At 45.6% G+C, this 14,074-nt stretch overlaps 1 protein-coding gene across 2 annotated transcripts in view; it reads left to right on the forward strand.

Moving 5' to 3' along the window:
* The window catches only part of ARIH1 (ariadne RBR E3 ubiquitin protein ligase 1), a 2,944,219-nt gene that overhangs the window by 1,002,753 nt on the left and 1,927,392 nt on the right, over positions 1 to 14,074 (forward strand). For both annotated transcript variants that reach the window (XM_044077451.1, XM_044077453.1), the window contains exon 5: positions 474 to 529. In XM_044077451.1, coding sequence (XP_043933386.1) covers positions 474 to 529 — 56 coding nt within the window. The remainder of the gene's footprint in view (positions 1 to 473; positions 530 to 14,074) is intronic.

The following is a 14,074-nucleotide window of genomic DNA, read 5'->3' on the forward strand; positions in this document are numbered from 1 at the left end:
AGTAAAATGGACTTTTTAGAACAGTGGCAACTAGGCATGTTGCTATAAGATGAATTTATATCCAGCTTAACTGAAAGACCTTTTTAAAAAAATACATAAAAGTGTACTACAACAAATGCAAACTGTGTGAAAAACAGTGTGTTGACTAAATATGTTTAACCCTTAAAGATAGAAAATGTTTCAAAGCTAAACACCTAATTTCAGTGCAGACTAATAGGAGGCAAACTTTGCCCAGATGGCAGCGCAAATGCAGGTATAAAAGCAGATGGGACAAGTGTCATACTTAAGTTTAACAAGAATATCAAGCCCTTTGCACAGATTTGCTGGTTTTCTGAAGGTGCTGTACTTTCAGATGCGTATGTAACAGTTGAGATTTTCCTGTTTTTTTTTTTTTGTTGGCTGATGAAATTTGACAGTGGATGTTCAAAAAAGAAAAAAAAAAAAAAAACAGTAATAATTTTATTTTTTTCCAGACAATTTCTTGCCCTGCACATGGCTGTGATATCTTAGTTGATGACAACACAGTTATGTAAGTACTAATTTTTGTTAAGTCTGTTAGTGTGAGGCGATGTAATCGCTTGGTTCAGCTGATGTCCATATGATACCTCATATTTTGTGGTTATAGAAAATTTTGCTAGGTTTTGCCTTTTGTTTGTACAGTGGAAGTAAAGTTACATTATATTATCAAGATGATGTGCTTAAATAACGAATTTAAGCCGTATGAATCAGATGTCATAATGGCAGGCTATCGGTGTTTAGACTTGGAAGATTTTATTTTCATTGTACTGGTCATTAATAAAACTAGAATATGAAAATGGGAAAGTAGGCCTGTTAAAAAATGGATCCCAGAGTATTTAATTTGCTCTTAGTACATTCGTAAAATATAGGTTTGTGTAGTATTTCATTTGAAGTTGTATTTTATTTGATCTTCAACCTGTGGGTTCAAATCTGACATAGGATCAGACTCAGCCTTATACTATAGCTCTAGGATCTGAAAAATCTGAGCTTCTCTCATCATCCCACAGATCTCGTTTGCCACGTTTTCGAACAGCATCGGGATTGCAATTGTCTGAGGTCCTCTGGGGTTTAGTGAGTGTTTTTGACAATTTCTTCCAAATTTTCTTCCTATTGTAGTTTTTTTTTTCCTTTTTTCCTCTATTCTCTCTTTATTTTATCCACGTGGGTCCATTTATTTTCCTTTCTGGTTCCTTCTCCTTCCTATTGTAGTATTTTTTCCCTGCCTTTTTTCCCTACTCTCTTTTTATTCTATCTGCTTGGGTACGTTTATTTTCCTTTATAGTTCCTTCTGCTCCTAACTGCTGCTTTCCTCCTTCCACCAAAAAAAAAAGGGGGGGGGGGGTTTCTAGCTTAGAAATCCCTTTCCTTTCCTACGCTGTTTGTCTTCTGCCTTTTATTATGTGAGATAAACCAGCTGTGTTTAAGAAGTGTGCTACATGTGGGCATAAGATCCCTCCTTTGGATGCTCACATGGTGTGTGCTTGCTTAGGGGCCTCTCATTTGGACTACTCCTGTGCCATATGCGCTGGCTTCAACCAGCGCTCGGTGATTGATAGGAAGAATAAGCTCATTCTAAAGGGCCTTTTACCCTTTTCATCCTCCTCCATGGCTCCTTCCACTTCAGGGGCTCACACCCCCACCAGGAATCACAAAGAGAAAAAGTGGTCAGAGCTTCTTCTTTGCCCTGTGAACCTCCATGTATGACTGCCAGGACTTTGGATCCTAAGTCCTTGGATCTGAGTGACGTTGAGGAATCTGCCCAGCTCTGATTTCAGAGATTCTCTCTGGAGCCAATTACTTCAAGGCCTAAGTCGCCATTATTGCTGTCTCCTAGATCAGCCTCCAGGCAACCTTCTGTTGCATCTTTCATCAGGTCCTCTCAGAACCTTTCTAAAGCTGTGGTTGGCAGAATGCTGATGAGGTTTCTCAAGGCACAAATTCATCTGGGGGTTTTGCCTGCTCTGTCCCCTGTTGGATCTGGTAGACATCAGCCTTCCTTTGTTCCCATCTCTCCTCCAATCAGACCCCTGGCTTTGGAGTTGTCGGGTCAGAGAATCCCTACAGCTGAGACATTGGAGCCGACAGATACTGTTACCTCCACTCTAACAGTTGCCCTGAGCAGTTCAGCTCAGACGGTCTCAGATCAGGCGAGACTCAGAGCCATAGTGTCTGTGTCGAATCTGAGGATTTGATGTCAACTACGAAGTTTTCTGAGCTGTCTCTTCCCCTTGGAGCTTTGGCGCTTGATAGTTCAGCTCCAACTCCCTCCTGGATCTGGGAGTGACAGGGACTCGTAGTGTTTCTCCTCCAACAGCTTTGGCTCTGGTGGATGTTCTTTTGGATTCCTGTTTGCCCTCTGCATTCGAGGTGGTGGACAGGGTTCTCTCTGTCCCTAGGAGAGCCTTGACTCTCCCTTCTTCAGAGCCCGGTCCATCCTCAGGAGAGTTTGTGCAAGAGTCATCCTTTCTGTCCCTTGACAGCATGTCCAGAAGAGCTTCCAGACCTCTTCCTATTTGGAACAGCCAGAGTCTTCTGATGCCTCCCAGGAGCAACCCACTGAGGAGGTTTATCATAAGTGTACATGTAAAAGGAGACGCATGGATTCCTTCCTGGAATCCCTCACAGAGGACACTGATTTGCATGAAGGGGAAGGGTCCTCAAGATCCCCACCTGAGGATACTTCCTTTGGAGACATCATGGAAATCCTGCATCAGAAGGGTGGGTGGTCTGCCCAAAACCCTAACCCAGATGAATCAGTATTCTTGGAAGCCTTTGGGTCAGGCCCATTTACATCTTGGTTGTCCCCCCCTGTGGACCCCTTATTGATCTCATCTCCTTAAGGGCATGGAAAGAGTCAGACACAGTAGAGCCCATTCCGAAATGCCTGGGCAAAGTCTTTAGCACCCCATTGAACTAAGGGTGACCCAGTCGATTCCATGATGGTTGCAGCAGCCACTAAGAAGGAGCTGGCCCAGGAAAGCTCCTGTCTCCACCCCGCTAACTGGAAGTTCTGGGCAGTGGACAGGTTTGGTAAGTGGGTGTATGCTTCAGTGACGTTCGCTTTGTGGAAGCTCAACTATATGGCACATGTGACCAGACAAAAGAGAGACCCGGTAAAGGAGCTCTCTAGTCCTGTCCCAGGGTCCATGTCTGCAGAGGAACAGAAAACCTTTTCCTCCAGAATGGCCACCCTTCTTTCTGTAGCAAATGTGACTATGAGGCGAATCTGGCATGCTGCAGAAGGCGCCTCACGGGCAGCCGGTTCAGGCACTGCTATTAGACACCATGCCAGGATGCGGCTTTGTGATTTCACGTAACCCTTTAAGGCATCTCTTACTAACAGCCCTTTCAACGAATCATACTTGTTTGGTCGTACGGTTAGAGAGAGAGAGAGAGAGAGAGACTCTCCCAGAGTGAGGAGGACAGGAAGACCTTGTCTAACGTCAGAATCCATTTTGACACCCGTCAACTGTCCTCCTCCAGGAGCCAATGTAGTGGAAAGAAGTTGTGATTCTTAAGATCTCAAGGTCCTTGAAGCACAGGGAGACTTTCCCTCTAGAGGCAGAGGGGGGTAATGGTGCAAATGGCAGATGCTGCCCTCGTGGCAGAGGGGTTCCCATGAACCAGGGGTCGCGAGATACTTTCTTGGACAGGTCCAATCAGGATTGCCAAACTGCTCATCTCTGGAGGCAGTTGGGGGACATCTCTCTCTCTCTCCCCCCACACAGCTGCCTAGGAAGCCATCACTAATGACTGTTGGGTGTTAAACATCATATCCAGAAGCTATGTCATACCTTTTTTCCCAAAATCCCTCTCAGATGTTCCACCCAGTCCAAGGGAGGCTGCGGCATTAGAAATTTCAAAGCTGCTCGCAAAAAGAGTCATCCCGACCGTCCCCCAAGACCAGTTCGACTCAGGCATCTCTTCCAGATTCTTTTTAGTGCCCAAGAAAATGGGAGACCACAGACTCATTCTGGATCTGACAAACCTGAACAAATATGTTGCCTATTTAAAGTTCCAAATGTTCACAGTTCAGTCCATTCTGCCCTTCCTGCAGAAGGGCAGAATGTAGACTTTTAGGATACATACTATCACATTAAAATGAACAGGTGCTCCAGAAGGTTTCCCTGCTTTTGGCTGGGAGCCAATCATTACCAGTTCAGAGTATTCCCCTTTGGTCTCACTACACCCCTGGGGTGTTTAGCAAATCATGGCAGTAGTAACCGCTCACCCGAGACTGCAAGGATTCCATGTGTTTCCTTATCTGGACAGTTGGCTGCTCACTGCTCCCACTAGGCATCAACTCCTCCAAGCCAGGAACTGCTTACTTCATCTAGCCTCATCCTTGGGCATCTTCATCAACCTAAAGAAATCTCATCTACATCTGGTACAGGTAATAGACTTCTTTGGAGCCTGTCTGGACACAATGCATTGCTTAGCCCCCCCCCCCCCCCCCCCTGACAGGATCTGCACTCTCAGGGCCCATGTCAAGCAGATTCTAGACATTGCTATGTCTCCAGCTTGTCTTGTTCTAAGAGCGTTAGGCTCCATGGCTGCCACCATGACTCTTGTTCCTACATCTCTTCTCCACATGAGAGTTTTTCATGGGACAATAGCAGTTAATGATCCGTCCTTTATCCTCTGAATCATCTGATCAGACTATTATCTGATCAGACTATCTCGAGTATGCAGGGAATCTCTTCTCTGGTGGCTTCAATCGCAAGTTCTGGAACAAGGTTGTCCCTTTATCCTTTGTCCTCCAAAAGCAATGGGGACCACAGATGCTTCCTGGCTCAGGTGGGGGGCATTTTCTGGGTCAGACAGTCCAAGGCACCTGGTCCCCTTTAGAGACCAAGTTGCATATAAACAATGTTCTTCGTGTTTCACTGTTGCAGTCATCACACTTGGGTTATCCTGCCAGGGGTAGCCCTCGATCGCCCCGAATACCAGAGGCTTAGTATTTCTGCATCAGTTGCTGTCGCTTCAGGACTGATGTCAGGTTATCAGGGGTATAAAGACACTCAGCCAATGCTATTACATCAGTATTTCTTGCTGAGGGACCCGAAGCAGAAGCAGTTCGCATGAACGTTGGTCGGCCGCTACCTGAGTTTTCGTTTCCGAATTTGAGTCATCCTGAAGTCTTCTAAAGGTAAGAACCCTGTTGGGGATCCTTATTTCTTGCTTTAACAGATGTCAGAAAAAGTTAACAATTCTCTCACCTGTGGAAAGCAAATACCACACCGATATTTCCATTCTTACTGCGTCACCTGTTTAGGCCCAGACCACCCCGCTGTTGGTTTTGTGCTTTGTTCAACGCCCAAACTATTCGTCGTTGGGCCCTTATTGTAGCTAAATACTTTCGGTCTCGATCTCCGTATTCCGAAATGGCTTTGGTAAGCCATCTGACTACTTAACTTCCGAAAAAACGTAAGGATAAAGACAGAGACAAGACCGCACAGTTCCAAAACTGCCGATGACGCTTCCGTTAAGCTAGTCGCCAGTTTGCCAGTACTCAGTGAGGTGCTTTCACAACTCCTGATGCCCGCTTTGATGGATTCGCAGTCTTCTACTGAGACCTGTTCAGAGTTCAGTATGCCGCGATACTCTCTGACTACGGAACCTGCGGATTTCTGTACTTTGGATGGGTCCGGAGCCGCTGTGCAGGCACCGGCTTCTGAGGAAGTTCTTTGCATTACCGATATTAGATACAAACCGACAACTTCTTTCGCGTCTTCAGTTCCGTCTAACACTGCTGAGTTTCTAAAGCCAAAAGTATAAGCTACGCCTAAAAACACGATGACCCAAACTCAAGCGCCTGCTTCCTTGCCACAATCTCATATGCTTAAAATGGCATAAGACCTGATCATGCTGATTAGTGGAAGCCAGCCTTCCCCTGCTAAAAGAAAAAAAAGACTTATCCCCAGCAGCTTTAGGTGACCAAGAGTCCAACGAGACTGAGGTTTCTGAATTTGAAGACATGCCCTCATCTGCCTATGAGGATTCAGATGCAGAGGAATCCATTCCTTCAGCCTCCCCTTCAGAGGATTTTTCTTTTGGGGGACCCCTACATACATTGAGAGATCATTTCCACTGGGAATGCCAGGATTATCATCAGTCGAAAAGAGGCTCAGGGAATTTTTAGACTTATCACAGCACAGACCCTTAGCGATCCCCTCCTGTTCTGGATTATGTGGATGATGTCTTTATGGATTCCAGTCTAACTCCTGATACTTTACCCCCTGCTCCAAGGAAACCTGACAGGTGCTATAGAGTCCCTGACTCTCACAAATTTCTCTTCAGAAATCCTACTGCTGACCCAGAGATCATCTCCCAAGGACCCAAAGGAATAAAAGCTATTACAGCTAAGAATCCCAACCCTTCGGACAGGGATTCCTGAGCTTTAGATAGATGGGGTAAAAAAGTATACACCTTTACAACTCTCGCCATTAGAGCATTGAATTGTCAGTTCCACATGCTGAAATACCAGCAACATACTATGGAACTTATTAAGCAAAAATTATCTACTTTTCTGGACTGTGCAGAAAATAATGATTTACAGGAGCTTATGCATTCTGCAAGCCAAGTCAGCAAGCATACCCTGCGATGTGGGTTTGACGCTGTATAAGCATCTTGCAGGGCAGCAGTCACAGGTTCTGTACTTAGAAGGCATGCCTGGCTTTAAGGAGCAGACCTTGCCAGACCATGTCATATCAAACTTATTGGACTCTCCTCTGAACAAGGACAATCTGTTTGGCACCAAAGCAGAAGAGATTTTAAAAAAGATGGAAGAACAGGCTAAGTCTATGCAGACAGTCAAAGATTTTTTGCAAGTGCAGCCTCCAAGATTTAGTAGGCATTGCCCCTCGAAACATTGGCCCTTTCCAGCCCCTCAAGGCCACCTCAAACTAGACCCAGGGGAAACAGACCCCCAGATTTCATTGTCAGGGTATGCAGAGATCTAAGCAATGGAGTACCTCCACTTCTAAAACTGGGAGTGCTAAGCCACCCCCTTACGGAAAGAATTCACAATGACTTCTCAGTTCCACTCCTCACCTCTGCCCAATTGCTCGTGCCCCTAGGAGGAAAACTTGCCCACCATGCAAAAAACTGGACCGCCATCACCAACGACCAATGGGTCCTCAACATAGTATCCCAGGGGTACAGATTTTATTTCCACACACTGCCAACCCCAAAAGGGTTCCCAGACATTCCACCAAACCAGTGGGCAGAGGCACAAAACCAAGTTCAGTTCCTGCTCTCCATAAGGGCAATTAATCCTATTTCTGCTGAACAGATAGGCCAAGGTTTTTATTCCAGACTTTTCCTGGTACCCAGAAAAGAGGGAACCTGGCACCCAATCTTAGATCTATCCATTTTAAACACCTTCCTGGTGGTACCAAAACTGAAAATGCTCGCCCTACAGCAACTTCTCTTTATGCTGACCAAAGATGCCTGGTTAGTCACCCTAGACCTAAAGGAGGCCTATCTGCACATCCCAATCAGGACTCCTGCAGGGAATACCTATGTTTCAGGGCAGGATCTATGCATTATCAGTTCTCTGCACTTCCGTTTGGCTTCTCCACTGTTCCCAGAGTTTTCACAAAATGCCTGGCTCCAGCCATTGCCTATTGCAGACAGAAAAAGATTCAAATTTATCCTTACTTGGACGATTGCCTTATTCAGGCAGACAGTCTGGAAAAGCTGTTGCAGCACCTGACATTTGTAAAGGACCTTCTAATCTTCTTGGGGTACACTATCAACGAAAAGAAATCCAAACTAGTCCCCAGTCAAAAAAATTTGTATTCCTGGGAGCAAGCTTGTACACAGCATCCTAGATGGCATTCCATACTCCAGAAAAACAAGGCTGTCTGACAAGTTACTTTGCTCAAATGTTCACCAGAACCCAGCTATCCACAAGGAAAATTCTACAGGCTGGTAGGGTTCATGGCCTCCTGCATTCTGCTAATTCCATATGCCAGACTGCATATGAGGAAACTTCAATGGTACTTAAAAAAAAAGTCTTTGGTGCTAACATTCGCAGGACCTGGAAACACTCATACCTATAATACCTTGTCTAAGGAAAGAGTTTCTTTGGTGGGCAGCAGCATGTGACCACAACAAAGGGCTTTCCTTTACAGAACCCCACGCCGCCCAGACCCTAACCACAGATGCATCAGACTATGCCTGGGGTGCACATCTGGACAGCAGGTGCATTCAGGACCACTGGAACCCAAACCAAATTCATCTGCACATCACCCAAAAAGAGATGCTAGCTGTTCAACATGCTGTGACAGCTTTCAGATCCCTACTCTCACCGGGCCCCCTTCTAATAAGAAACAACACCACAGTGATGTGGTACATCAACAAGCAGGGGGTACCCACTCTTATCCACTCTGCAGGCTAGCCATGACCTTATGGAACACTGCCTTAGCCATGCATATTCACCTGCAAGCTGAATTCCTGCCAGGCAAACAAAACTCTCTGGCAGACAACTTGAGCAGAAATCTCCTAGACCCACAGGAGTGGCATTTAGACCACAATACCTTCAGCCTTCTGACCCAGAAATGGGGTACCCCGAAGGTGGACCTATTTGCCTTCCCCTACAACCATCAGCTCATCAAATTCTGCACCAGGAAACCTCACAGGAAGGCCTGGAAAGTGGATGCCCTATCCTTCCAGTGGGCAAACCTCTCATTTACGCATTTCCCCCTCTGCCTCTTCTTACAAGAGTACTACTCAAGATAAGGTAGGAAAGACCAAGGGCAATCCTGATTGCTCCAGACTGGCCACGCCAACATTGGCACCCACTACTGCACAGTCTGCCACCGGTACCACCATGGCACCTACCTCAGATCCCAACCTTCCTGATTCAGCAGGAGGGGCAGATTTTGCATCCACAATTACAGACCCTGAGCCTTGCAGCCTGGCTTATTCCATGAATTCTCCTCCAGTGGCCAGCCTAAGCAAGCAGGTACTGGATGTCATACGTGAAGCCAGACTACCCAGTACAAAGAAATCCTATGCTGATAAATGGAAAAGGTACTGTTCCTGGATTCACTCTAAAGGAGCAGATACAGAACAACCCTCCTTACCTCCCATTCTGGATTACCTAGCAGACCTACTCCACAGAGGCCTGTCGTTCTATTCCATTAAGATCCATGCCTCTGCCATCTGTGCTCATTACAGCAGTGAGCCACCTCTCTTCTCTCACACACCCATCAAGAAGTTCCTGAGAGGGGCTAACAACGTAAGGCCATCAAGAAGAGCCCCCACCCCTGCTTGGGACTTTAATTTTGTGTTGGAAAAGCTCACGCTACCCCCTTTGAGCCTGCAAGCGTCAGCAGAGGTAAAATTCCTCTCTTGGAAAACAGCCTTGCTTCTGGCCATCACTTCAGCTAGAAGAGCGTCTGCGCTACAACCACTTATGGCTGTGGAACTTTTCATTATTATTCATGCTGACAGGGTCTCCCTCAGGGTAAACCCTACTTTTATGCCTAAAGTGGTGTCCATTGTGGCTCTCACCCAGTCTACCCATTTGCCCACCTTTTTCCCTAATCCTTAAAATAAGGGGGAAAGGATTCTGCACTTCTTAGATGTGCATAGACAGTTCAGATTCTACCTGGATAGGACTAAGCCCTTCAAGAAATCTGACCAGTTACTAGTCAGCTTTGCACCAGGAGCAGAAGGCAAGGCCATATCAAAACAAACCATCTCCAAATGGATAGCACACTGTATCCATTTTTGTTACAAACACCATGGGAAACCACCCCTTGGGGAGTCAGAATGTATTCCTCTAGGGCAACTTCAACCTCTACAGCCTTTCTCAGAGGAGTCACTACCAGAGGCATTCTGGAAGGTGATACTTGGAGTTCTGTTCATACCTTCACCAAGCATTACCACCTGCCTATATTTTCCAAATCCAGGGTGGGCTTTGTAACAGCAGTCCTGCAGGGCATACTAGCCAGCCACAACTCTTCTTGACTGCCTCCACCCATTCTTCAGCTTTGGGAATCAACCTAAGTGTGATGACTGCAACAGTGAAACACGAAGAACATAGTACAGTTGTGTACACTTACCATAAATGTAGATGTTCGAGTGTATTCATTGTTGCAGTCCTGGTTTTCCACCCTTCAGCCCCCTTGTCTCTCTCTCTCTTTCTCTATCTCTGTTTCTAACCCCTTACAGGGCTACTAGTATTTGTTTTTTACTGGTGGTGTTTTTCCACCATAACTTAGCTCCCTATTTGGGGGCTCCTGAGGGGCAAGAAAAACTGATGTAATGGCGTCGGGTGCCTGTTTTTATACCCCTGATGACCTGGCATCAGTTCTTGAACAGACAGCAACTGACGCAGAAATACTAAGCCTCTGGTACTCGGGCCGACTGAGGGCTATCCCTAGCAGGATAATCCAAGTGTGATGACTGCAAGAGTGAATACATTCTAACATCTACATTTTTGGCAAGTGTACACAACTGTACTTTCTGGAGATGAGAGCGGTGCTTCTAGTGTTGCAAGCCTTCACACTTCTCTTCCATGAGGAACCATTACAATTCAGACAGACATGTCTATTGTTTGATACATCAACAAGCAGGGCTGAACTAAGTCTTACGCCTTATTTCACGAGGCCATGATGTTGTGGCAATGGGTGATTTCCTCCAACTGCTTTCTAGTGGCAATGCAGATTTCAGGAAAGTCAGACATTCTAGCGGATAGGCTCAGCAGGACCATTCTTATGCCTCACGAGTGGTCTCTGAACCCTTCAGTGGCAAACATGATCGTCCAAAAATGGTGTCTACCTTGCTGCAATCTCTTCCTGTCTCCTTCCAACACCAAATGCACAAATTTTTTGCCCTGATCCCTTTGCGGGGACAGTCACTGAGAGATGCTCTAGTCCATGCTTTGCCCCCAGTCTGCTTTATGCCTACCCTCCTCTTCTTCTCGTTCCCAAATTTCTTCAGAAAGCTCACAGGTTGAAGAGCAAAGTAATCCTCATTGCTTCCTTTTGGCCTCAACAAGTTTGGTTTCTCTCCTTTTGGTTACACCTAGTTTATCCACCATGGACTCTGGATCCCAATGTTCTTCGTGTTTCACTGTTGCAGTCATTACATTTGGGTAATCTGCTGGCAGGTTGCCCTCAGTCGGCCTGAATATCAAAGTCTTGGGTCCTGCGTCGTTGCCGTCTCCTCTTCCATGACGTCAGGTCATCAGGGTTATAAAACATGCAGCCAACGGCATTTTCTTCCGTCTTTCTTGCAGCACATGCCCGAAGCAGAAGCAGTTCGCAAGTGCCGGTCGGCCGACTCCTGAAATTTTCACATTTGAGTTTCAGAACCGAAGTCTTCAACTAAAGAAAAGTACCCCGTTGGGGAAACTTTTTCTTGCTCCTTCCCGATGTCAGTAAAAGTTAGTAATTGCATTACTTTTGGGAAGCAAATACCTCATAAGGATTTTCATTTGTACTGTATTCCTTGCTTAGGCCCAGATCATAATGTTCCTTGCTGTTGGTTTTGTGCTAGATTTAACCAACGCACTATTTAAGCGTCGGTATATCTTTGCTTCAAAATATTTTGGAAACAGATTTAATTACCCTGAAATTTCGTCGGATAGCAATCCGACTACCAGAGTTCACAAAAAACGCAAAGAAAAGGACAGAGACAGACCGTCGAAGTCCAAAACCGATGAGGCTTCTCCTAAGCCAGTCGCCGGTTCGCCGGTACTCAGTGAGGCACTTTCGCAGCCCCTGATACCCGCTACGTTCGAGTTGCAGGCCTCTACCGAGACCCATGTGGAGTCTGGCATGCAGCGAGATTCTCAGAGTATTGTACCCGCAGATGTCTCTCCCTCAGATGGGTCCGGAGCTGCTGAGCAGGCACCGGCTTCTGAGGGTGTTTTCAGGTCTCAACATTTCTATATAAAACTGACGGCAGCTTCAAAAACAAAGACAAAAGCAACTTCCAAGGCTAAAAAACCGACGCATGAGCCATGTGCTCAGGCTTCTATGCCTAAAAACAGATGATCAAAATGGCTGAAGACTTAATTACCTTGATCAGGGGTTCCCAACCCCCCCGATAAGAGGCCTAGGCAAGACACTGATTATGAATTTTCAGATCAGGTTTCTATTTCTTCTGATTCCTCTTCTGATCAGGAATTTTCTATACCACCCATGAGGATACAGATGCAGAGGAATCCATCCCATCTGCATCCCCTCCTGAAGATTATTCTGTTGGAGAAACCTTGCATACTTTAAGGGATCATTTTCATTGAGAGAGTCAGAATTTCTCGGAATCAAAAAAAGAGGCTTAGGGATTTCCTCCTTCTTCCTCAGCATAGGCCTTTGGCTATACCTCCTGTATTAGACATTGTTGATGTGTTTTCGGAGTCAAGCATGGCTCCTGATTCCCTACCTCCAGCTCCTATTAAGCCAGACAGATATTACAGGGTTCCTGACTCCCGCAAATTTTTATTCAAAAATCCTGCTGTTGACCTTGAAACTATTTCACAGGGTCCCAAAGGTGTAAAGGCCTCAACAGCTAAGAATCCTACCCCCTCTGATAGAAATTCCAGGGCACTGGATAGATGGGGAAAGGTTTATACATCTGCAACCTTGGCAATTAGGGCCTTAAACTGCCAGTTTCATATGCTTAAATATCAACAGCATGTTATGGGATTATTGAAACAGAAAATTATGTTGATTTCTGAATGTGTGGAAAATAACGAATTACAGGAATTATTGCATGCAGCAGAACAGGTTGGAAAGCATACTTTGCAATGTGGTTTTGATTGCTTGGAGGCCTCTTGCAGGGCCGCAGTTACTTGATCTGTGATTAGAAGGCATGCCTGGCTCAAGGAGCAAAGTCTGCCTGATCATGTTAAAGCTAAATTGTTGGATGCCCCTTTACAGCATGATACTCTGGTAATAAGGCAGAAGAGGTTTTAAAGAAAATGGAAGACAAAGCTAAATCTATGCAAACTGTAAAAGATTTCTTACAAGTGCAGCCACCAAGATTCAGTAGACACCGGCCTACAAAAAATTGGTCCTTTCCTTTGTCCGATAGAGCCTCACGGGGCAAATCCAGGTGCTCAAAAGGCTCTAGATACCAATCACAGGGTTCTTACAGGTCAAAGTAATGCGGTGCCTCTACCTCCAAATCTGGAGGAAACCAAGCATAGCCCTACAGTAAACAGTCTCAATGACTTCCCTCTGCCATCACAAAGCACTTATCTTTTGGTAGCCCCCTTGGGGGGAAAATTAGCACTTCATGCTCAAAATTGGTAGTTAATAACCCAGGACAAGTGGGTATTAAACATAGTATCCCAGGGATACAGATTTCATTTCCATACCTTGCCAATTCCAAACGGTTGGCCAGATCTGCCACAAAATCAATGGGCAGAGGCACAGAAACAAGTTACGTCCCTCATGGATATTGGGGCTATTCAGCCTGTACCAGAACAGGAAATAGGGCAAGGGTTTTATTCAAGACTGTTCCTGGTACCCAGAAAAGACAATACTTGGTGCCCAATACTGGATTTATCGATTTTGAACACATTCTTGGACATCTCAAAATTCAAAATGCTGACTTTGCAACAGCTCCTGCCCATGCTGGGCAAGAACGCTTGGTTAGTGACTCTAGACTTAAGAGGCATACTTGCATATCCCAATAAGGGAATCGTGCAGAAGATACCTCTGCTTCAAAGCTGATTTTATGCATTACCAATTCTCTGCACTGCCCTTTGGCTTATCTACTGCACCCAGGGTCTTTACAAAGTGTCTGGCACCAGTAATTGCATTTTGCAGACAGAGGCATACAAAAATCTATCCTTATTTGGATGACTGTCTCATTCAAGCAGAAAACAAGGACATTCTTCTTCAACATGTGGCGTTTGTAAAAAGGCTTCTAACATGCCTAGGGTACACAATAAATGAAAAGAAATCACAACTGGTACCCTCTCAAAAGATTGCATTCTTGGGTGCAAGCTTGAATACAGCTGCCCAGATGGCTTACCTTACGCCAGACAAGCAAAGGCAACTGACTGTTTACTTCAGACAGATGGCAACAA

The sequence above is a fragment of the Protopterus annectens genome, chromosome 7.part0 (genome assembly GCF_019279795.1).
Source record: "Protopterus annectens isolate FY-2018-M chromosome 7.part0, PAN1.0, whole genome shotgun sequence".
In the NCBI taxonomy this organism is placed as follows: domain Eukaryota; kingdom Metazoa; phylum Chordata; order Ceratodontiformes; family Protopteridae; genus Protopterus; species Protopterus annectens.